Source organism: Trichoderma ghanense (genome assembly GCF_004382785.1).
Source record: "Trichoderma ghanense strain CCMA-1212 chromosome Unknown scaffold_0, whole genome shotgun sequence".
Taxonomy (NCBI): Eukaryota; Fungi; Ascomycota; class Sordariomycetes; order Hypocreales; family Hypocreaceae; genus Trichoderma; species Trichoderma ghanense.
In genome coordinates, this window is record NW_027395663.1 from 1,552,174 (window position 1) to 1,574,351 (window position 22,178).

The 22,178-nt window shown below is 53.9% G+C and overlaps 10 protein-coding genes across 10 annotated transcripts; 6 read left to right on the forward strand and 4 right to left on the reverse strand.

Annotated features, from left to right (window-relative positions):
- Positions 1 to 286: 286 nt before the first annotated feature.
- Positions 287 to 808, forward strand: CCMA1212_000535 (uncharacterized protein; the record flags this gene model as incomplete). Its single annotated transcript, XM_073698001.1, has 1 exon — positions 287 to 808. One exon carries the CDS (start codon positions 287 to 289, stop codon positions 806 to 808), a length of 522 nt encoding a protein of 173 aa, XP_073563188.1.
- A 467-nt stretch (positions 809 to 1,275) lies between these two features.
- Positions 1,276 to 1,715, forward strand: CCMA1212_000536 (uncharacterized protein; the record flags this gene model as incomplete). Its single annotated transcript, XM_073698002.1, has 3 exons — positions 1,276 to 1,338; positions 1,396 to 1,507; positions 1,600 to 1,715. 3 exons carry the CDS (start codon positions 1,276 to 1,278, stop codon positions 1,713 to 1,715), a joined length of 291 nt encoding a protein of 96 aa, XP_073563189.1.
- On the reverse strand, positions 1,664 to 1,951 carry CCMA1212_000537 (uncharacterized protein; the record flags this gene model as incomplete). Its single annotated transcript, XM_073698003.1, has 1 exon — positions 1,664 to 1,951. One exon carries the CDS (start codon positions 1,949 to 1,951, stop codon positions 1,664 to 1,666), a length of 288 nt encoding a protein of 95 aa, XP_073563190.1.
- A 996-nt stretch (positions 1,952 to 2,947) lies between these two features.
- On the reverse strand, positions 2,948 to 5,001 carry CCMA1212_000539 (uncharacterized protein; the record flags this gene model as incomplete). Its single annotated transcript, XM_073698004.1, has 3 exons — positions 2,948 to 3,633; positions 3,691 to 4,815; positions 4,893 to 5,001. 3 exons carry the CDS (start codon positions 4,999 to 5,001, stop codon positions 2,948 to 2,950), a joined length of 1,920 nt encoding a protein of 639 aa, XP_073563876.1.
- A 1,630-nt stretch (positions 5,002 to 6,631) lies between these two features.
- On the forward strand, positions 6,632 to 8,260 carry CCMA1212_000540 (uncharacterized protein; the record flags this gene model as incomplete). The annotated part of the gene is made up of 3 exons (XM_073698005.1): positions 6,632 to 7,664; positions 7,722 to 7,826; positions 7,902 to 8,260. The coding sequence occupies 3 exons, from the start codon at positions 6,632 to 6,634 to the stop codon at positions 8,258 to 8,260; spliced, it is 1,497 nt and encodes a 498-aa protein (XP_073563323.1).
- Positions 8,261 to 9,183: 923 nt separating this feature from the next.
- On the forward strand, positions 9,184 to 10,917 carry CCMA1212_000541 (uncharacterized protein; the record flags this gene model as incomplete). Its single annotated transcript, XM_073698006.1, has 1 exon — positions 9,184 to 10,917. One exon carries the CDS (start codon positions 9,184 to 9,186, stop codon positions 10,915 to 10,917), a length of 1,734 nt encoding a protein of 577 aa, XP_073563322.1.
- A 461-nt stretch (positions 10,918 to 11,378) lies between these two features.
- On the reverse strand, positions 11,379 to 13,199 carry CCMA1212_000542 (uncharacterized protein; the record flags this gene model as incomplete). The annotated part of the gene is made up of 1 exon (XM_073698007.1): positions 11,379 to 13,199. The coding sequence occupies one exon, from the start codon at positions 13,197 to 13,199 to the stop codon at positions 11,379 to 11,381; it is 1,821 nt and encodes a 606-aa protein (XP_073563325.1).
- Positions 13,200 to 14,110: 911 nt separating this feature from the next.
- On the forward strand, positions 14,111 to 14,983 carry CCMA1212_000543 (PXMP2/4 family protein 4; the record flags this gene model as incomplete). The annotated part of the gene is made up of 2 exons (XM_073698008.1): positions 14,111 to 14,529; positions 14,602 to 14,983. 2 exons carry the CDS (start codon positions 14,111 to 14,113, stop codon positions 14,981 to 14,983), a joined length of 801 nt encoding a protein of 266 aa, XP_073563324.1.
- A 313-nt stretch (positions 14,984 to 15,296) lies between these two features.
- Positions 15,297 to 17,150, reverse strand: CCMA1212_000544 (Cytochrome P450 3A11; the record flags this gene model as incomplete). Its single annotated transcript, XM_073698009.1, has 3 exons — positions 15,297 to 16,004; positions 16,067 to 16,618; positions 16,677 to 17,150. 3 exons carry the CDS (start codon positions 17,148 to 17,150, stop codon positions 15,297 to 15,299), a joined length of 1,734 nt encoding a protein of 577 aa, XP_073563319.1.
- Positions 17,151 to 19,684: 2,534 nt separating this feature from the next.
- Positions 19,685 to 22,047, forward strand: CCMA1212_000545 (uncharacterized protein; the record flags this gene model as incomplete). Its single annotated transcript, XM_073698010.1, has 7 exons — positions 19,685 to 19,708; positions 19,789 to 19,882; positions 19,954 to 20,682; positions 20,754 to 20,806; positions 20,860 to 20,919; positions 20,973 to 21,501; positions 21,554 to 22,047. The coding sequence occupies 7 exons, from the start codon at positions 19,685 to 19,687 to the stop codon at positions 22,045 to 22,047; spliced, it is 1,983 nt and encodes a 660-aa protein (XP_073563318.1).
- Between the last annotated feature and the right edge of the window lie 131 nt (positions 22,048 to 22,178).

A 22,178-nucleotide genomic window follows, 5' to 3' on the forward strand; every position in this document is an offset into this window, starting at 1 on the left:
AGTGGCACGAGTGGTTCTGGCAAGTGCAACTGGGCTCTAATGCGCATTGACACCACGGCAGGTGGAGGATATAGAATTGCAGAAGGTGCCAGATATTGCCAGATATATCCAGATCCCCAGGTTCTCGTCTATATATACCCGAGTGCATTCCCGCTCTCTTGCCATTTTCCATTGCCATATCCAAAGACATCGACCACGACTATCCTCTACACGCTCGCAGCCACCTCAAAAGCAACCGCTCTACCAAAACCGAAGCATCATCATCAACCACGACCAATCGCCCATCATGAGCTACTCTCTCTACGACGCCACCGTGCCTCTGGCCCAGAACGCCCTCAAGGCTCTCACCAGCATCCTCAAGAAGGGCGAGGCTGCTCCCAACGGCGCCAGCCTCCTGGCCGCCCGCATCCACCCCGACATGTTGCCTCTGACCTTCCAGGTCAAGATGGTCACCGACACCACGACCAAGCTCGCCGCCCGTCTGACCGGCACCGAGCCTCACGCCTGGGAGGGCGAAGTCGAGACGTACGCCGACTGCTACGCCCGCATCGCAAAGGCTGAGGAGATCCTCGCCTCCGCCAGCAAGGACGTCATCAACCAGCGCCAGAACGAGACCGTCAACGTCGGCATGGGCTCTCTTGGCACCTTCGCCATGACCGGCCCCAACTATGTCAACGGATATGTCCTTCCCAACATCTTCTTCCACCTCTCCACCGCCTACAACATTCTGCGCAAGGAGGGCGTGCCTCTGGGCAAGGCGGACTACATCACGTCCTTCATCGGCGAGTTCCTGACCAACAAGGTGTAAAGGATGGATGTCGTTGATTTGTTCTGGAGGGAGAATCGCGGATGATCGTTGCTGAAAGAATCGTCAAGGCGCAGACAACTACGTGACTGATGAATAGTCTGAGTTTGGAAAGGAGAGCGCAGTGGAATGATATGATGATTTGACCCTATACCCAACAGCTTCACTCCTAAGGGAGACGACGACGCATAAGCATAGAGCAAAAGATAGACAATATCACTTAATTGCAATTGCTTCACATCAAGAGAGCTCAGATTTGATACTGCAGACGTGAGGATGAGAAGACGTGACGTCGGAGGATGCGCATGTTTATCCGCAGTCGCCGAAAAGGCACATGCAGCTTTACCTCAGCATTATCTCGCGACAGAATCTACACCAGTCGTTTTTTTTCTCCGAATCTTACCTACAACCTTGCCTCTTCCCAACCTCTTCCCCCCCCCACGCAAGGCTACGATCTCGTCATCATAACCATGTCGCCATTATGGTACGCGCTTCGGCTCATCCAAGCCTTTGAGGACAAAATTATCGAATCTGTACGTGCCTGCATAGACACCACTCCCGCTCCAGCAATCGCTCACACAGCTCCCCAGATCCTCCGCCAGCCAGGTTTCCACCGCGCCGTCGGCCGCATCCATCGCGCCATCCACGAGAAGCAGCATGGCCGCAATCCGCACGAGCCGCTTGCGCCGGGAGAAGCTACAGGTAAGACGCGAAGGCCTGCTGCCGCCGCGGCGCGAGAGAGGGTCGAAGTAGGAGCAACAGAGGCTGACGAGAGATCAAATGTCTATCTGCAGCCGATCCAAATCCTAGTAGCCGAGCCGACGGGTTTTTGAAGCATTTTCTGAGCGAGCTGAAGAATCAAGCTCGAGGGAAACCGAGCGACATCTCCGATAAGCCGCCGACGAAGTGAAGCGAGTCTGCGAACTTGAGGTTCGAAACGAAAGGACTTGTCCGCTGCTGCCACTGCCTCGATCCGCCGACGACATCTCCTTGACGAACGAAGGAGTCGAGATACTGGCCGGGCAAAAGATCATCCTGCGCATCACATCCCTCGGGTTCAGAGTCTCCGTGCGCGGGAGATATACCGAACCAAATACCAGCATGTGGGCTATCGCCACTCTGCGCATCCCATGGGCCTCGGCCCATCCCCAGCCAGAGTCGCCGTGTGCATTGAATAGGCTATTGGTCGTGCCCTCATTCAGCGCGTATTGTTTGGACAATGCGTGCAGCAGATCAAGGCACACTGGACCCTTGCTCTACGATTATGGGTCTTCACAAGAGTATCCCCCCCAGATCCTGGAGCATGCGGGTACCTAGTGGCTGCATGCTGCTTCTGTCAATGATCACACAATGTCGGAGAGAAGCCGACAATACGCTGGCATGATGTTGATACTTCGTACCGTGATTGAACAACAAGAGGCATTCTTGTATGAGTGTTTGGAGTTTTGTTCGACATCGGCGACACATTCCGCGTTGCGTGAGTTTCAAACTCTGTCTAGAGTATTCGCCAATATAGTATTTTACATCTATAACTCTTTACATGCACATCTGATAGCAATCTATCTTGCCTCAACATCCAGATCCATGGGGGTGATAGGTGTTTCGTGGCGAGAAGTCACGGTGCCATGGATCTTCTGCAGACGAAGCTCCCCGTTGTACAGTACTCCTAGTCACCTCTGAACTACGCCATATAGGTATCCTTGGCCCTCCGCTTTTCAACAAAGAATCCGATATGGTGTAGTGGCTAACATCGCTCGCTCTCATCCTTCGAGTGCCGAGCAGCCCTGGGTTCGATTCCCAGTATCGGAGTATCAAATTATTTTTTTCCCCATTTCCCTCTTTTCCCCATTCATCGATACCGCATTCCGGCTTTTTTTTTTTTTTTTTTTTTTTTTTTTTTTTTTTTTTTTTTTCCTTTTTTCCTTTTCTCTTTCCCTTATTCCCTTTGCCTCTTGAATGTTCTATGAAATGCATACTTTACAGGAACATGAGTCAATGGAGTCAGGGTTAAAATATGCTCAATTACCCTAGGTTTTGCGCGACAAACAAGTCGCTATCCAGTCCTCTATGTTGAAGTCTCTAAACAAAATTTGGCCTGTTCATGTGTGATATCTCAATGTTATGATGCTCAAGCTCCCATGTTCAGGTGGCAAACTGCCCCCAGTCTCCCCAATTAGGCGGTAAACCGATATCAAGGTTCGCTTCCAGGGCATCTTCCACCGCGTCAAGGTTGAAGCTGGGGTCAATGTGCCCAAACACGTCCTGCCCAGAAATCGCCTCGATGACGGAAAAGTCTAGGACGTTATCGTAGCCCATAGTGTGATTCACGGGAGGCGCCTCTGATGATGGCGTCGGTCCCGCATCTTGTGGAGTTGAGCTGTCGTGGTTCTTGGGCACAGGCTTCGGCTGTGCCTCAGCAGGTTGAGGGCTCAGGTCTTTGGCGAGCGTGTTAGCCGCGCGCTCCATCTCTCTCAAAACGCCCTCTCCAAGACCGGCAACGACCCCGGCACTCCAGTAATGGTCTCCGTAGGTTCGAAGGAGGTCACAGTTTCTCTTGAAGGCGCTCATAGCTCGCGCGCGGAACATTGGCAACCGGCTGTGCCTCATTTTTCGATACTCGACGCTCAAAGCGAGAGACACTGCGTAGGGAATAAACGGAAAAGAGCTCAGGCAGTCCCTTGGTACTGCACATGCGATGCGCTCGGCTGCTAATGAACGGCGGGCATTGGCAGACGGCGGCGGTAATGTCGAGGCTGCGATTCTTGTTCCTGGCCGAGGCAGCCGGCACGACAGGATGATGACGGCATGATAGAATGTCTCAATAGTAGCTGGCGAACTCGTCAGGAGTAATGGTCAATGCATAAGCTTGAGTTGGGGGAGCTTACCAATAAGTGACGTTGGGACTTTAAGGGCGTCTGCGTCCACAATCATTGCTTCAAGAACGGGGAGATCGATGTAGGCGACTTTGTCGAAGCCAGTCACTTGGGCACTCGGACCGGGACGATACAGCTCCACCACCTTGTCCAGCCACTGTGCCACAGATAGCAGAAGCCGAAAGGCAGGCTCGCGCTTCTTGATACAAGCGTCGAGATCGGCTCCTATATCCCTCTCGTGGATGAGACACGGTCGTCCATACATGGCGGCGTTGATCCTGTCGAGCGCCCAAACGGCGCAAAAGAGATTCTCCAAGTCGCTAAAGTTGGGTCCGTCATATCTAAGAAGGTGCAATCCCAGAGTCTGGATGTGATGAATCGCCCTTCCACCAAGCTGGGCCGGCAAGTCTGACTCCTCCGCGCAGGTGGGCTGTGTGTACAGAGACAGCATAGTCAATGCTTGTATATGTACGACCCTGTCGGGAATGATGCTGGTCTCCAGGATGGCGCGGACTGAGGATGATAATGTGCTGGAGAACTCGGCGGGCCGTAGTGGGTTGGGGCCCTTGGTGTTGAGACGCAGGAAGGGAGTCATGTCGGGGTCGGAACCGGCTGCCAAACAAGCAAGTTGCCGTAGCACGATGTTGGCAGGATTGTCCGTGGGTCCGTCGAGGGCGGCTACTGGGATGACGGGAAAGATGGGATGAACCTTTTGCAGAAACACCCTTTTGAGTCGCACATAGTCCGCGTCAGGGGGCAAGCAGGTCAGGCAGTGCTCCCGTACAAAAGGGAGCATGAAGCCGTCCATGACGGGGGGAGGCCGCGACGTGATGAACTGGGACGGCTGGCTGGTGGTAGTTGAAGGGAACCAGATGCCCACATCCCCTTTCTGCGAAGAGGCGCGAGTCACGTTGGGGACCGCCGCCTCCATGAACATGCCCTCGGGGTTCAAGTCACCTACAAAGCGTGACGACTGCGGCCGCGCGACGGCATCGGGCGTGCCGCTGGCTGGAGCTCGGCCATTGCTGTAGGCCGTCGGAAGAGGACGCCGCAAGGGGGGTGGCGGATTGGTGCTGCTGAGACGAGCTCTGGCTGCCGGCGAGGCGGCGTCTTCCCCGGCAAGCGGCCTGGAGCGGGCTGAAGGTGCGACAGAGGATATCGAAGCCGTGGGGCTTTTTGCTCAACGAGTGTCAGCGCAGTTTCGCCAAACATACAGGTCCTGCAATCAAGGGCTGAGGCCTCACGAGGACTGAGAAGGTGACGGCCCCAGCGAGCCTTTGTGGTCGTTGGATGAGGCGTCATCAGCCATGGCGTCTTCCGCATGGTTGCATTTTCGCTTCAGCCGGACGGCGACGACGGTCAGCAAAGTCCAGGGCAGCAGCAGGAGTCCTTAGGGGGGTCACAATACCTTCTTCCGCCTGCACGAGTCACAGGCTTGATGAACTTGCCTTCGTTTCACGGGCAAACCACCGCGGGCGGGATCCGACGCGACGAACTTGACTCTGAGTGCCGGCGCGGCCATGGCGACATTGCTCTCGTCTGTGATCTGTGATGCGGCACAGGGGACAGGCTCTATTCGGCACCTGACGACAGCATCATCTTCCTGTCGAGTGAGAGTTGTTTAAGTATGCATTGTGCGTTGACGCAGGTGAGGCAGGTGAGGCGATATGTCGTGATTTGGGGATTGGTGAGCTGGTGAGATTGGATCGGTGGTAGCCCGGAGGAATCTGAATCCAGCACGGGAATCCTTCACTTCCAACTCGGCTGGTGGGCGGCGTGCACTCGGTACCTAACCTGCTGTGGTAGTCCAGCTGCTAAACGGCGCACTAACTCGCCAAACCGTTAGTGGAGGTTGGCGCTACAGAGCCTTGGCCGTCCGCTATTTCGCACCCAAAGTTCAACTGACCTGAGAGCAGGTGGACACCTAACTCAAGCGACTGCTGGGTACCTACCTACATGTATTGATCGTTGGCCTCGTGATAGTGGAAACCTTCATTCACGCTGCTGTAGTCCCCTCTCTACAAGTGCATCGTATAGCTCCTCTTACGGTATCCTGGTATCCCCAGAGTACCGGAACAGCGTCAACGCTTTGGCGGACGAGCTGAGGGTCCGGATGAGTCATCACCACATGTATTCAGTGTTCGGGTCCTCCACGAGCTGACGCATCCTGGATTCTCATCTGAAAGGCATACAGTTCAGTATTTGTGAATATTCCCTAAGAGTCAGGTCATCCGGAATTCTGTGACTCACCAGTGCAAACATACGCATGCTTCGGGAATGTTGCCGTGAAGGCAGCCATCATATAATTCGTTCCAGAAAGCACCCACCAAAAGCCTTCACGCATGCCCTTGCCCAGTTCACAATCAACTCTCTGTGATCAGATACTAATCATTGTGCAATCATCACAATATCTGATCAAGTAGCCAAAGAAAAACAGAGCTGCTGACCAGTAGCAAGCTACAAGTCACTGTACAACACTCACGATATCACCGCTCCATGGAATGCGCAGAACCCTCCAGTGGCCACCATCACAGTCGCTTTCTTACCAATCGTTATGCATCTCAAACTTGTTTCCAGAAATCGAACGTTTCTCACAATCATTACAACACAGCCAAGCTGCAATCCATCTCAAGCGGAGGCAGAGGATGTGATTGTGAGCTGCCAAAGTGAACATGTGAGGTAGTGATCTATACATGTAGTATCAAACACTGATAATGACTTTGTGACTCGCTCTTACGCCATAACAAGCAGACAGATGACTCTCCAGCAACAACCTTTTATCAATCATTATGGAGTCCCTGACTGTTGTTGCCAGCTCAACAAGCTTATCATTCAGACACACTCCATCTGTACATAAATGAGCGAGCCCCTCACAGCTGTGTCCATTCCATTTGAAAGAAGTACCGTCTACTCCAACCCTTTTCCCGCCTTCAAAGGATCATTCTCGATCATGATGCCCCTATTTGACATTGCCTATTTTGTACAACGAGATAGACAGGCTGCTGCCGCCGCGGCTGGTCGCGAGCCTCCCCCTGTTCCACCTCGCGCTCCTAGAACCGCGCAATCCATGGAAGACCAACAGCCACCCACCGCTCGCGAGCAGTACTACCGATTGCATCGAGACCCTTTCCAGCGGCCCTGGTACTATCGGAAGCGCATGCTGCCATTTGCCATCGCCATGACAGTCTTCTCGACGCTGCTGAGCTGCGTCATGCTGGCGGTGACATTGACCCGAAAGTCGATTTTCATGATGAAGGCACATCCCACGGCAACGATCACGCAGCCGCCGCTGACCATGACCACGTATTCGACAAGCTTCTTACAAGAGAGTCCGACTTTGATAACTGCATCGGGATCTGTGCCACTTCCCACTACGGTGAGTGGACTGCCATCCATGACTACTGCTTCCATCTCTACGGCTTCGCCCTCTGCAAGTCCAGCTGCCCCAATCCTCTCGTCGTCGAATCTCGCTTCGGTGTTTATTGACCGGCGTGACAGCAGGGATAGTTGGGGGCTTCTAGTCTGGCAGGACGGAGCGGGATCGCTGGCCTACACGGACGGGGACTCGGAGCGGCAGGGCCTTGGTCGGATTCGAGATGTGCTTCAAGGCGCCCCGGCAGCGAAAGATGGGACTCCCTTGGCCGCTACGGTGGATGATGCCAATATCGTTCATTTGTTCTATCTTGATGAGCACAATATGGTTTCCCACATTTTCACGACTTCTGGCGGCAGCTGGAAAGTCGATGGCCTGTCCATTGGAACCAATCGTTTGGCTGCCCATGAGAAATCGAAGCTTTCGGCAGCGTTCCACCAGGGTGAGCATGATACCAATGTGGTGGTACTTTCGTATCAGGATCCGGACGGCAAGTTGCAGCTCGCAATGTCCGAGGATGCCAGGAAAAACGATTGGCATATCGTCGACTTTGACTCATTTGCCGGACGCCACGGCGCTGGGGACTGGGGAGGAGTTGGCTATGCGATTGCAGGTGATTGGCAGAATAGGAAACAAGAATCTGATGGATCGTTTAACGGGCTCTTGTTAGCCGTGGAGAAGGAAGGGGAGATTATGCCTTGGGAGTGCTCGGTGGACTTTTATGATTCGTCAACGAAACAGGTTGAGTGCCATGTATTGGACAAGGCTTTTCTTGGTAGGCAACTATCATATGAGCTTGCGTTGACCTTTCAAGATGTCATTAGCAGTGCTAACAAGATTCACAATCCAGACTCCAAAGGAGAGGGGATATATCCATCATCTCGGACAAACCAACTTGCTTGGATCCGCACCGGCCACGGCCAAGGAAAAGCCCCGGCGCAGACGCTGCCGTACGAGTTCGCGTTTTTATACGTAGACTCACGAGGAAGTATCCAAGAGAGCCGTGTGGGAGTAGGCGTCGAGAGAGTCTCGGGAGATGGATTTCCTGGCGGTATGAACTTTGAGAGTCTTGCGACAAATGGGAATAAGACGGTGTACGCAAAGTCGGGGAGCAGTGTTGTGGTGTTTCGGCTGGATGATGATGGGTGGCAGTGGAGGCTCGATGGAATTGTCAACACGACCATTTCTGAGACTGACTCATGGAGCTGATGATTGTTTTGCTTCTTAATCTACGTAGGCTATGCAATCGTTTGGTTAGAGGCCTAACTTTGGTTTGTTTGATTCGTTGAGGCGTTTGATAAGATTTTGCGTTCTTGTCGTTGGCAACAACAAACAATGGCCTTGCAGTGGTACTACCATGGAGTGCCGGGATAACAAATAACAAGATGCCAAATTAAGTATTGTTTGAGCCCAATGTTCATTGATTGACTCACATTTCAATCTATCGTGTCCCCCACAGCTAACAAACGCGTTGCTCTCTCCCTTGACAGTGAGCGCTGAATGCCATCCATCAGCTTACGTGTATAAGAGCACAAGCAAACTGCACACGAAGTGATATGAAAGCTTTTCGTTGGTTGGGAGATATGGATGCTAATTTCATCTACCTCATGAAGAGGACGCAAACGATATATATATATATAAAACGCCATATATGCACTCGATGAAAAGCATTTGGTAAACATGAAGACACACTGATCCTCCCGGAGCCAGTGGGGCCGTCACTCCGATGAGAACTCGGGCGCTAAGCCCCAGCAGGCAAAAAGTAAATACAAAGGGTGACCCCGAGTCTTTGCATGGGTTCATTGTTTGCTGCAAGGGATAACACGCAACTATGCTGCAAACACGGTTACAATGAGGAGGGGAAATGTCTCTGACGCGGTTTATGTCATTCTGTGGATGTTTGTTTTGTGACTGATAGAGGCATCCATGTGGGCTGTTTATCCATACCGGAGTTGATATCAAAACATCCATGTTGGCCCCCCCCCTCATCGGGTATAAGCTGGCATAAACCCCCTCACTCGTTCCGATCCAATCACGTACTGCATTGAAAAGCATTCATCCAGAGAGAAAGGGCTCGAGTCCAAAAGATATTGAACTCGAGTTTCCTCTTTCTCCCGTACACGGAGCTCAATATGCAAGATCAGGACACTCCAATTGCGTTGCGTCGCAGCCGGCGCGTAAACGGCAAATCGGCCTCCCCTCCCGCCATGCCCTCACCCCCAATGACTCCCCACAGAAGAAAGAGAGGCTTCTGCTGTTCCGATCCCGGCCCTTCCATCTCAAGCGGCCTCACGCCCATGGTACGACGCACGTTTCTGGCAGAAACCCCAAAAGGTCGCCGGCTGGTGAACATCACTCCCAGCCCAACTCCTCGATCAAAGAGGAGACCAGACGCTGGCGGCGACCTCAACCTTCACCAGACCATTGACGGGCGTGTTGAGCGGCGGATACGGCGCAATGGCCTCCGGGACATGCTCAACCGGATGCAGCAGGAGAAGCGGCGCACAGAACAGTCGGCACAAGCACAGATCGACAAGCTCAGGGCCGAGGTCAGGGCTCGGGATAGGGAGATTTATGAGCTGCAGAATGCTACCGTGGTCATGGACACGGAGCGCATATGGGACCTGGAGCAGCAGGTGTGCAAGCTTAAAGATGAACTTGCGAAGAAGAGCTTGGTCAAAGAGGAGGCCGCTCAATACTACAGCTGGGCGGAGCCATCCATTGAGGTGCCGAGAGAGGATGAGATGGATACGACGGGAGATGAACCACATTTCGGCGGCGAGGCTGTCGTGCGGGTAAAGGCGAGCCCGTCGAGAGCAAGGTCTTCCTTCTTGACGCCTCCTCCGACGAGTCCGACTGTGCCTGCGTCTCCATGCTACAGGGAAGCCTCTCCGTCCCCATCCTCTCGCCATCCCCATACGGAATTCCAAGAACCGGATAAGGAGCAGCGGCTGGAAGAAGAGATTGCGTCCCTGCAGGGCAGACTGCGAAGCTTGACGGCAACTCTGGACTCGTACAAGGCGTTCTGTGGACGAATCGGCAACATGCTGTCGGCTGGTTCTGCCAAAAGAAAAACCACTTCTCCCCTTGAGGCAATTGAGACGCAGGCCCAGCTGCTCGTACAAGACTTGTCCGACCGAGCTGCTGAGGCTAGGCGTGTTACGTCTGCCATCGGCGGACTGGGCTTCCCTGGCAATGATGCAAGCGAGATGGTTGCGTCCGTTGCAGCTGGATTTCGGGCCGCCCTTCTCGAGCTCGAGTTTCTCCCACCAGACGGCGAGATTGCACTGCCTTTTACCCCTCGCGGCGCAGAGGTGCTTGACTTGCTGTTGACGCGCTTGAGGGCCCTGACGAAGAAGTCTAGGGAAGATGACGACGCTATCGACGAGTATCATGAGATTGAGCAGTCGTTGCGCAAGGAGCTCGACTCGCAGACGTCTAGCATGCACATGCTCAATCAGAAGCTAGCAACGGCATATGGCAGGCTGGATGAGAAGGATGGGCGTATTAGGGAGCTGCAAGCTGACAATGACAGTCTCAGAGGTGATGTGGATGAGTACGATCGTGACATTGTCGAGCTTGCAAAAGTAGTCGTGCGGATGAAGAACGAACAACAGGAGTCGACGTGTGCGCATGCCGCTGAGCAACAGTTGAGCGAGGAATCTCTCATGGCTCAGCATGCCATCATTGCCGATCTGGAAGTCAGGATCGAAGAGGAGAAGAAGAAGGCAAAGGATGCTATGGATTCGATGAAGGGAGAGCTGCAGCGAGTTCTGCTCTTGAGTCAGAGCTTCCTCCATGGTACTGCTGGTGAAGCAGGTAGCGGACAGACAGACAGACACCATGAGGTAGACGCGAACATGTGATATCAAGAGAAACATCAATCTTTCATCATATTTCATCCATCATATAACATCAAATATCCTAACAAGAAAGCAAACTATATAGATCATCGTCTCGCTATGCGGCTTCATGTTGCTAACGCTGTGTGTAGTGTGAGGAAAAGGACGTGCTGAACAGCAGATGCATAGAGTCGTTGACGCGTGTAAGCCCTCTCGAGAAGGAAGGAAAGCAAGAGAACCCAAACCCCAAAAGCAAAAAAAAAAAAAAAAGAAAAGAAAAGAAAAAAGAAATCATGAGATGAACCAAACGAATGCCAGTTTCCAAATGAACGAATGCCGAATCTCCAAACGAATGCCAACTTTTCCCTTTCTCATCTACCACCACCCCGCCACCACACCCCCCTCAGGGGTCGTCAAAAAGGGGGGGGGATGTGATGTGCTCTCTCTCTCTTCCTCCCTCTCTCCCTCTCTCTCCTTTCCCTCCTTTATTTGGCAAACTTCCAGTTGGGCAAGTAATCCGGATGCAGCTCCAGGCCCAGGACCAAGGCCCGGAACAGCTCAATGGGCATGTAGTTGGCCTTGAGGAACGCGTCGTTAAACTCCTTCTCGGACATGTGGCCGCCCTCGAGGATCTCGCGGCGCAGCTCAAACAGCTGCAGGGCGCCGAGCATGTAGCCGGCCTGGTAGAGCGGCCCGTAGTCGCCGTTGAAGGAGCGGCGGACCTCGGCCTCGGCGGTGGAGCGCTCGTGGCCGACCCATTCGACGAGCAGGTCGATGCACTCCTGGGGCGTGAAGAGGCCGAGGTGGAACTTGAGGGAGAAGACGATGCGGGCGCAGCGGTGCATGCGCCAGAACATGGCGCCGATGCGGTCCTCGGCCGACTCGAAGAAGTCGCCGCGGTCCCAGAAGACGTACTCCCAGTACATGGCCCAGCCCTCGACGCTGAAGGGGGTGCGGAAGAGCTGCCGGTGGCTGTTGTGGCGCTCGCTCATGAAGAGCTGCAGGCGGTGGCCGGGGATCATCTCGTGGAAGGCCGTGGCGCGCGCAAAGTGGCGGTTGTTGCCGCGCATCACCATCTTCTTGAGCTCGTGCGGCATCTCGGCCGTCGGGTAGGCCACCATGATCAGGGGCCCGCCGAGGAAGAAGGGCGCGACGCGCTGCATGTCGGGCGTCATCATGGTCATGCGCGACGCCTCCTCGGCCAGCGGCGGCACCGTCACCAGGTCGTGCTCCTTGACGAAGGCGGCGCCCTCGCGCACCAGCCGCTTGACGAAGCCCGTCTGCTCGCCGGGCGGCACCGCGTGCTTCTTGACCGAGTCGAGCGCCTTCTTCCAGTTGTCGCCGTAGCCGAGCTCCTCGGACGCGGCCTTCATCTGCAGCTCGCAGTAGTGGAACTGCTCCTTGGCCAGCGTGATGAGCTGCTCGGGCGTGTACGGGATCATCTCCGCCTCCAGCTCCGCCAGCAGCGCCTCGCGGCCCAGCGGCTCGCCGATGATGTCGCCCGTCTCGCCCTGGTGCATGCCCGCCAGCTTGCTCTGGATGAGCGGGATGAAGAGCGAGAGCGCCTCGTCGGCCGCCTTCCACGGCGCCGTCGCCCACCAGTCGAACATGGGGTCGTACGAGGCGTAGAAGGCGTGGAACTCGTGCAGGTGCCCGCGCAGCTCCGTCACCACCTTGGACGCCCGGAACGCCGCCGTCTTGCTGATCTTGATGCGGTCGTTGTCGATGCCCTCCTTGACCTGGTTGACCAGCCGGGCAATGTCGTCGAGCTGCTGCGCCACCCGCTCGTTGTTCAGGGGGTCCACGTCCCGCCGCGCCTCGCACAGCGCCGTGACGAGCTGCGCAAACGGGATCAGCCGCTGGATCTCCTTGTTGGCCTCCTTCTGGGCGTACAGCTGGTGCGCCTTGCGCCGCAGAAAGTTGCGCAGCAGCAGGAAGTCGACCTTGTCCGACTGGCCGAGGGCCTCAAAGTCGAGGCTGAAGAGCGCCTTGAGCTCGTCCGAGAAGTAGCGGCGCAGGCGCTCGTGGCGGCCCGGCGACACGGAGATGCTGTAGAAGGTCTCGAGCTCCTCCACGTCGACGCGGATCCGGCGCACGCGGTCTGGCAGCGACTCGCTCGTCACCGTCTGCGCCGGCTTGGGCAGCGCCACCCAGAGGTCGTCCATGTTGCCGCCGCTTCCCACGGGGCTCGTCCCGCCGCTGGCGCTCGACACGCCGCTGCCATTGCTGCCGTTGAGCGACGGCGCCGTCGACCGGGTCGTCGACCGAGTCGTCTCGGCCGTCTCGATCTGGCTGGTGTCACTCATTGCGAAATGTTTGTTTGATGCTCCTGATTCAGCAAGGTGCATATAGTATAACTGAATCAAGACCAAGACAGAAACTGAACAAGATGAAACAAGAACAAACAATGGGTTGAACAAGGGGGAGCAGCTCCGAATCTTTGCTTGTAAAGCTCCGCGCTAGGGAGTTCAACTGCGTTTATACGGTGAGAGCTTGAGGGGGGAAGCTGTTTTTTTCCGCCATGGGGGGGGGGGGGGGGGGGGGGGNGGTGAGAGAAGCTCCAGTTCCTTGCCATTGTCCCGTCGTTACGCGCGAGTTTCTTCCTAGCTCGTCTGGGTTTTCTGCACTTCTTTGACGTGTCCGTGTTTATGCTCGATGGGGATAGACATAATGTCGAGGCTGCATAAAATTGTGGCCTGTTCGCCTCCGTAATGCTCCGGGCCCAGCCGACAGCGGCCTGTCGACAATCCATGTCCGAACATGCAGCAAGCGGCGGGTTTTCAGTTGCTGAGCCAGAAAAGAAGTGAAGGAGTTAAAGGGAGCCTCAACAACTGAGTCCTGGGATATAGATGGTATATAGTCTAAGGAGGAAATACGAAACCAGGCAACCCGAAAGTAAATTGCTGCTGACCACTCGGCAACCCTCTATTCAAGCAAACAAAACGGGCCTTTTGCTCCAGTCAATTTCCGACCAAGCCACAGACAGAAAGTCGCCGTTTTCCCTCGCAGCCCGGGAATTGCCTAATACGGCTTACAAACGGCTCTTCCGAAAGCCGGGGGCCGAACGCCTTATCGCGGACTCGCTGCATTAATAAGTTGATAGCAGTTTGCTGATATGATTCAGTCTGACGGGATGGATCGAAACTCGTGATAATGCACAGAACATCTGTTTGACGGAGTCGAAGCGTAGGGAGAAGGGCGTCTTTATCGAAAAATCATGGCTTCAGCCCCTTTTCGCTCGATCCTGCGGCGACAGCTCCAGCTCGTGCATCGCCCACGATCCCAGCTGCGCTCTCAGTCGACATCACCATCCTCGCAAAACCCATCGCAAGGTACAGTCAAAACGTCGACGGAGACACCGAGGAGCAGTATTCCGGCCCCCGTCTCAGCACCAGCCCAGAACACAGTCGCGCCGCTCCCGCTATGGCAGCGTCTAGGACCCGTCACTCGGCTGGCTCAAGCATACGGAAACTCACAGAAGAAGAGGCCGTATGTGACGCAGACCATCAGCTCCATCTTCATCTTCTTCGGCGCCGACCTTTTGGCCCAGAGCATGAGTGACGATGACTACGACCCCGTGAGGACGGCGCGGAATGTCTTTATCGGAGCCGGCACTGCCATTCCGGCATATCAATGGTGAGGAGATACCTACCTTCTCGACACTTATCCTATAGGAAAAGTCACAAGCTAATGGACCCCCCCCTATAGGTTCAAGTTTCTCGCTACACGATTCAACTACAAGTCTCGCGTGCTGTCGCTGGGCCTCAAGATAGTCCTGAACCAGCTACTCTTCGCAACCTACATGAACGTCTACTTCTTCAGCATGCAGGCCCTTCTCTCGGGCGACGGCATCAGCGGCGCTGTCCAGCGGGTGAGAGACACGCTGCTCACCAGCTGGATCAATTCCTGCAAAATATGGCCCATTGTCATGGCCTTTAATCTCTCCTACGTGCCTCTAGAGTACCGAGCCCTTTTTGCCGGCATCATCAATCTTGGCTGGCAGGCTTATCTGAGTCTCCTGAACAGGTGGGCAGAGATTCGCGAGGCTGAAGCCGCTGAGGCGGCAGCTGAAGCTATGGCGCTGGCTTAGACTGCGCGAGGGGGATGTCGACTTGGTATTGTCTTGGATTGTGCACTTGGATAGAACGGCGGCTGTGGCTGAAGAGGGTATATAGCCTAGAGCTCGACGCCACGCATTGCTTTGTGATTTAGACACAGTTAGATTTCTTCTGGATTATAATCATGAGCGATATTACAAGGGGGGGGGGGGGGGAATCATTGTTAATTATATGTACGCAAGCCGTTTACATCTAGGTACTAGCCAATGAAGCTACCCAAGGCCTTGAGAATTTGTACACATGGAGAATGACAAACATCTACAATCCACCAGATACGCCCTCCCACTATGTCTTTGCAAGCTTGACATAGCAATCTTCCGGCAGATTCACCAGTATCTCAATGAGGTCCGGCGTGTTCAACTCCTCGTGCAGCGGCTGGAACTCAAAGTTCCACGTCAACAATGTCATCACCGTCCGTAGCTTCATATACGCCAGTCTCTTCCCAAAGCATTGTCTAGGTCCAGCGGAGAAAGCTAGAGTAGGCCCGGCATACGGGTCAAAGACTTCTTCCTCATCGCTCCCATCAGCATTCTTGACCCGCTTGAGCCATCGCTCCGGCTTGTACTCGGAAATGTCGTCTCCCCAATAAGGGATCTGGTCTCTGGACTCTTGCGATTCTGACGAACGAGCCGATTCGCGAACAGGTAGGGCCGGTTCGGTGATGGACGGGCCGGCGAGAGCTAGCAGGACGTCGGTGCCCTTGGGGATGTGGTATCCCAGGATCTGGGTATCGCAAGTGCTCGTTCGGACAATGAGTGCAGCCACGGCGGAGTGACGGAGCGTCTCTTCGATAACGGCATCCAAGTAAGGGACCGGCGAGTCGCAAATCTCGTTCATTGTTGGGAGCCGAGAGTCTCGGTAGGCGTCATAGTGAGCCTGTCGCAGGGCATCGCGAAGGCGAGCTTGAACGTTCTGATAGGCTGCCATATGCTTTACCCACCACGACAGGGTGGCGGCTGAGGTGTCGTGGCCAGCAACGAGATATCCAAGGATCTAATCCGCCCTAGATTAGCATCTCTTTTCTTCCGAGAAGACTCGCCATGTTGGCAACCTACTTCATCTCGAATTGCAGGGGAGTAGTAGTCCGGCAGTCGGTCGGCTTTCTTAGCAGCATTCATCTCTTGCAACAAGAGATAATCAAGCGCACTCTCGCACCCGTCGGAGCCAGATTGCAAAAGCCTCTGCAGACTCCTGTCTATCTGCCCCATGATCAACGTCTTCCTGTTCCAATGAGCCCGTGCGTGTTCTGGAGTGAGCAGCGCGAGGAACTGCGAAATCCCAGGAAACGGGCTGCTCTGGGCTATCGACACCATCTTCGGACCGTCAAAGAGGGCATCCAGCTCAGGAATAGTCGGGGCAACTGGGAAATCCGCTGGGGCGTCCTCGTGTTCAGGAACGGTCGGGTTGGTGGACTGCACATGAGCAATTGCCTGTCGAAGGGCGGACTTTGCATTCTCCATGCCAAAGGCGGCGACGCATATCATGTCGAGAGTCGCTGAGTAGAGGTCTTCTGTAGCGAAGAATGGCCTTCCCCGGGCTTTCGATGCCTTGAACTTCCATAGGGTCACAAGTGCAAGAGCCTTGTCGTATATCCGAGGCGCCGATACCTAGGCATACTGTTAGTCCGTGACCCAATACGCAAGTTCCGGTTGTAACGTGACGAACATTGTTGAGAAACTTTGGTGTCATGAGGTCGCGAATCAGCTTCTTGTTGGATTTGAAACGGGGATCCGAAGTTTCCATTGTGAAGTGAAAGCTAGGTGCCACAAAGCCGATGCACTCCTTGGTTCTGGTCCCTCTATCAAACTCTTTGGATCGACGAGCGAGAATGTCGACGACTTCGCGATAGTCGGACACGACGACGGTCGGAGTGCGGAAAGGAAATATGAAGATTTGAGATAATGGGGCTCCATGCTCCCGAGGCTGGGCCCATGCCCACCGTCGACGGTATCGTGCCTGTGACAACAGGGCTATGTCTCCCCAGATCGTTCTCGCAGACTCTTTGTTGTACGGGATTCCGGGTATGGGTTTGGGCAGAGCGGCCTGGTAGAGGCTGTAGGCGATGTATAGTATAATTCCGAGCCCCAGCCCGAGAGCGAGGAGAGGGCTGAAGGCGAAATCGAATCCAGGCAATTTCATTGTGAAAGTGATTGATCAAAGGTTCCCAGATAGTTCGACAATTGGAACAACCAAGATGTTCGGTGGGTTGTTAAACCGAGGCATGGAAGCTACGATCCCCTCGACTGTTCACAGAACTGGCACAAGAACCGTGCACTCAAACAACCAGGCAATAACACAAATAATGGGAAGCCAGCAGTTCATCTATAAATCTTCACACAACTCTTAACCAATGTCTAAATGAGCCGTCGAGCGCCTCTCCCACCCCTCCTATTGTCTATAATGTTGTTGGTTGACGTGAGTGTTGGTCAAGTCTAATAGTCCCGACACGGCTCCGGCGCCTCCTCCGGTCCACATCAAATAGCACCAGACGGCTCTTTAGCCTTCATTCACAAATGGGAAGCCACACTTTAACGAGCTGAATCCTGGCTGAACATTGCATTGGTAACGTGGGTGTGTGTACTATGTGCCATTCACAGATAGAGCTGCTGTTCGAGCTTGGTCACATACTGTCCGCTGCATTGAGTCTCCATCACGAGGCGAAAGAGGTGTTGCAGTGAGTATGAAGGGTTCGGAGCAAGTTCCCAATCAGACCGGCCACGTACGCAAAGTGATGGCTATTAGGGGGACCAGGTGGCAAAGTTGGTTGTCGAAAGAAACTTGCATGGGGCTCCTAACAAGTTGTATCACTTGCATCCGTCACTTTTAAAACGTCTGCCGTACAAAGGACACGGCCCTTGATTGACGAGAGAAGCAGCGAATCAATGACGGAAATGAACGTGGTTGGCCGTTGACGAAAAGCCCAGGGAGTCACAGCACATACTGGTGATATTGAAGGTTCTACTAGTATACCGCGGATACCACCCCGAGGTCCATACACACATGCTGCATGCAAGTGCTACGGCTGGAGTATGGGTACTACTCTTTGTTGGTTGACTCTTGCTCACGGGCTGGAGCTCATATCGTGTCGCCGCAGCTCCGACTAACATGACGGCCCCCTGGACTGGCACATGTTACGCCGTTTAGACGCCAGAGCTCGGCTGGCTCCGATTGGCTCGTGGGCGCGAGAATCTCCATGTGCATCACTCGTAGGCGCCGTGAAATGTCTGCTGTTGCCGCCGCTGCTGCATCCCGCGACTTCGGCATTACTATTGCATGTTCATGTATAGGAGTTGAGCAGCTGGTTTCCGCAATCGCTCTTCAGGTTGGAGATGGGCCCTTGTTTGAGCATAAAGAGTGCTATTTGCCGGGAAATGTCCAAGCGTATCTCGTCTCGGAGATTTACAGAATACGGTGTTGGTGATATCGGATGCTTGTGCAATGCTGTACTTGACCTACATACATACCTGTGGCATCCTTCGAGGCGATTGCTGGAGCAGTGGGATATTGTGAAGAGGGTTGTCAAATAAGGGAAATATGTGATGGGTACATATATTAGCCACGTCAAAGTGTAGACGATAATCTAATGCTCGTGCCTCTTTGTTCACATACCGCGGAGGGAAATGTAAATGTAACGGCTTCAGAATACTACCCAACACGCATGAGTTGAAGCCGCCCATCTCCACTGCCCTGCGGCCGATGTCTATCGCCGACAATTCTCGGCCAGAGCAGCTTGATACGGGGAAGTTGTGCCATAATCAACTGTCACGCGTCCGAGGGTAGCAATGGTTACGACTCCATGAACATTGTGTGGATTTCCTCTATATTGGTAATGATTATTGATGGTGATAGAGGGCCGCTTCTGCGCAACCGATGGTAAGCTGCCGGGATCCTGTCACGGAGGCATCACCTGGATGAAGGATATCGTGATTCGGATGTTCTATGTTAACCTTGTGGGACTCCGGGTGTCCACGAAGCTAAGGAATCATGAATATAAACATTCATTATGAGCTTATTTCTGTAAACACTATCTAGGGGTGGAGTGGTTTCACTCAAATCTCGGTGCAGGTCCTAAAGGAGATCAGAGCGTGAGCACAGATGCACGGCAAGCTTCAAATTATTCGGCAGAAATTTGCTATGGTCTGAGCTCTGATTGAAGAATTTTTTCAGGGACACAAATACTACTAACAAGAGTTACAAGAATCAGCAGTAATTTGGTATTCCATCATGTGAAGAGGCCGTTCAGATGTCAGGCATACATGTAGGTCAACTGATGCTACCCAAGGTCTGTAAACGTCTTGTCAAGTTGTCTCATGGTGTCGGTGCTATGATTTCTGAAAGTAGTGAGATTTTTGGAGAACGATAGAAAACGTCTCTGGATGGGCGATGAAATGGACAATCCGCAAGACATTGGATCACGGCATCTGCTGCATCATCCCTCCAGGGCTATCTTGTGGCACTCTGGATACCTACGATATCAAAATACCTTGCGTCTACTAACGCATCAATGCTACTGCGCTTTAGTTGTGCACCTACGTCCGTATCTGTCCTAGAAGCTCTTTGCGGAATGAAATAAGCTACCATCTTGGCATTTCGATCAAAACTGTGGTCTGATATGCATTCCGCCGACTCTTCTCCTGGCCTTCGAGATTTCCTTCACCCATCATGGACCAAAGATGACGGGAACGCGGAGGGCAGCTGTTCGTGGGGCCCAGCGATCTACTGCAGCATCGCAGGCCCTGTAAAGTGCCCCGAAGTCGCTAAAGCAGAGCCCTGTCAGCAGCGCTCAGCGCCGAGATCCAGCGATAAGATTGCCAGGCACGGGATCAACAAGACGTCATCGGACCCCCTCGAGCTGACAGTGCCTGATCTGAGTGAGCTTCAACTTCATCTTCTTCAAACACGAACAGCTTCTTCACGGCTTGAGCGATCGAATTCCTCATAGGCTTCTGCCGCACTCCCAATAGCGACTATTGCGTCAGAGAACCGAAAACCACAGATGCGCTCGTCTCGCCGTCGCCAGGCATGCTCTCCAAGCTCTTCTCGACAGCGGTCAAGCTCGCGCTGCCGGCATCGCAACCGTCAGCTTCGGCCTCGTCCTATCCCTACCGACCCTTGAGCCAAGATGACGCCGACGACGAGAACCCAGACGATGGCGAGAGGCCAGACGAGGCCTCTCACGTATCGGACGCGCACTCCAAGGCCCATCGAGATGCCGCGGCCATGATGCTCATCAAGCTCGGCCGCTCGCCAGACGAAGTCATCACCGTGTCTCCCGCCGACGACGCCCGCATCCTCCGCCGCATCGACCTCGCCCTGCTCCCGCTCATGCTTTCCGTATACTTCTTGCAAGCCCTCGACAAGGCTACGCTGTCGTATGCGTCCGTCTTTGGCCTCATTGACGACACGGATCTGGTGGGCGACGAGTTCTCGTGGCTGGGTAGCATTGTTTATCTGGCCCAGCTCGTCATGCAGCTGCCCTTGGCTTGGGCCTTGGTCAAGCTGCCGATTGGTAAATTCACGAGCGCCATGGTTTTTGCTTGGGGGGTTACGTTGGCCTGCATGACTTGGGCGCACAACTTTGGGCAGCTCATGGCTGCCCGCTTCTTCTTGGGTGCCTTTGAGGCTTGCGTAGGGCCGGCCTTTGTTGCCATAACACAGATGTGGTGGAGACGTAGGCACGTTGTGATCGCAGGCATTTCGTACCAGATTTTGGATAATACTAACAGGCCTCGTCGGACAGAGAACAAACGCTGAGAATTGGATCTTGGTACTGCATGAACGGCTTGACGTGGGTGGTGAGTTGTTCCCGACTTTCCGGATATGATACGTGCCACTGACCTATACGAAGTTTGGAAGCCTCATTACGTATGGGCTCGCAAGCATAGACTCACATCTCAAGCCTTATCAGGTAAATATGGCCCGTGTTGGCTAGCACTCCATCCATACTGACATTGGTCGAAGATCATATTTCTCTTCTTCGGCGTTGTCACGGTCGCAGTATCTGGGGCAATGTTCTTCTGGATGCCAGATTCGCCTACTGAGGCCAAGTTTCTCAGCGATGAAGACAAGATTCTTGCCATAGAACGCCTTCGCAATAACCAGATGGGAGTCATGTCGCGAGAATGGAGATACGCCCACTTCTTTGAAGCTCTGCGAGATCCAAAGACCTGGCTGTGGGTTATCATGATCTTTTGCATCTCGGTTCCTTCGAACGGTATCTCGACATTTGGCCCGCTGATCATCAACTCTTTTGTCACGGATCCGTACAGAACCATCCTGTTCAACGTCCCCGTCGGTCTGTCGCATGTCTTGGCCGTTTCACTGAGCGCGTATGCATCAATGAAGTGGAAAGTCAAAGGGCCAGTCATCGCTCTCCTGTGTATTCCCCCGATCATTGGATTTTCAATCTTGCTGCATTTCCCGCATGACATTGATCACAGAGCCATTCTGCTTGCAGGATACTTTTGCCTTTCTACATTTACTGGCATCAGTAAGTTCTCCTTCCGGCTGGTAAACTGGCCTCCACAAACTAACATGAGTAGCACCACTCATATACTCTTGGTCCGCGCAAAACACAGCTGGGGACACGAAACGGAAATGTACGTCAGCAATGGTATTCATAGGATCATCCGCTGGCAACATCTTCGGACCCCTACTCTTCACGCCTGGCGAAGCCCCGGCCTATTCACGAGGCTTGCGGGCGAACATTGTCTTTTTCGCATTGGTCCTGTTACTCGTTGGGATTACATCACTTTACCTAAAGTATCTCAATTCCGACCACGCCAAGCGAAGAGTGGCTCTGGGAAAGAGTGCAGTCGTTCTTGATATGAGTTTGGAGACGGCAGAAGAGGTGGAACGCATGGAGGCCCTAGAGCGAGCAATGCGAGAGGGAACCCAGCGACTCTCCCAAGAAAACGGAGATACCCAACTTGGGGGAGACGAAGAGAATGGTGTGCAGCCTGACGACGTCAAAGGTCGAAAGGCTTTTGCTGACATCACCGACCTCGAGAATGAGGACTTTGTGTTTGTGTTTTGATCTGACAGCGGCGCCTTTGTTTCGTCGGCCATCGGGGCGGCGATGTATACCCCATCTCGTCTGCTCTTTCACACTTTCGTCTCCCGGATAGAGCTTTGCTGGAGTGATGGATAGATCCTTGAAGTGCACGT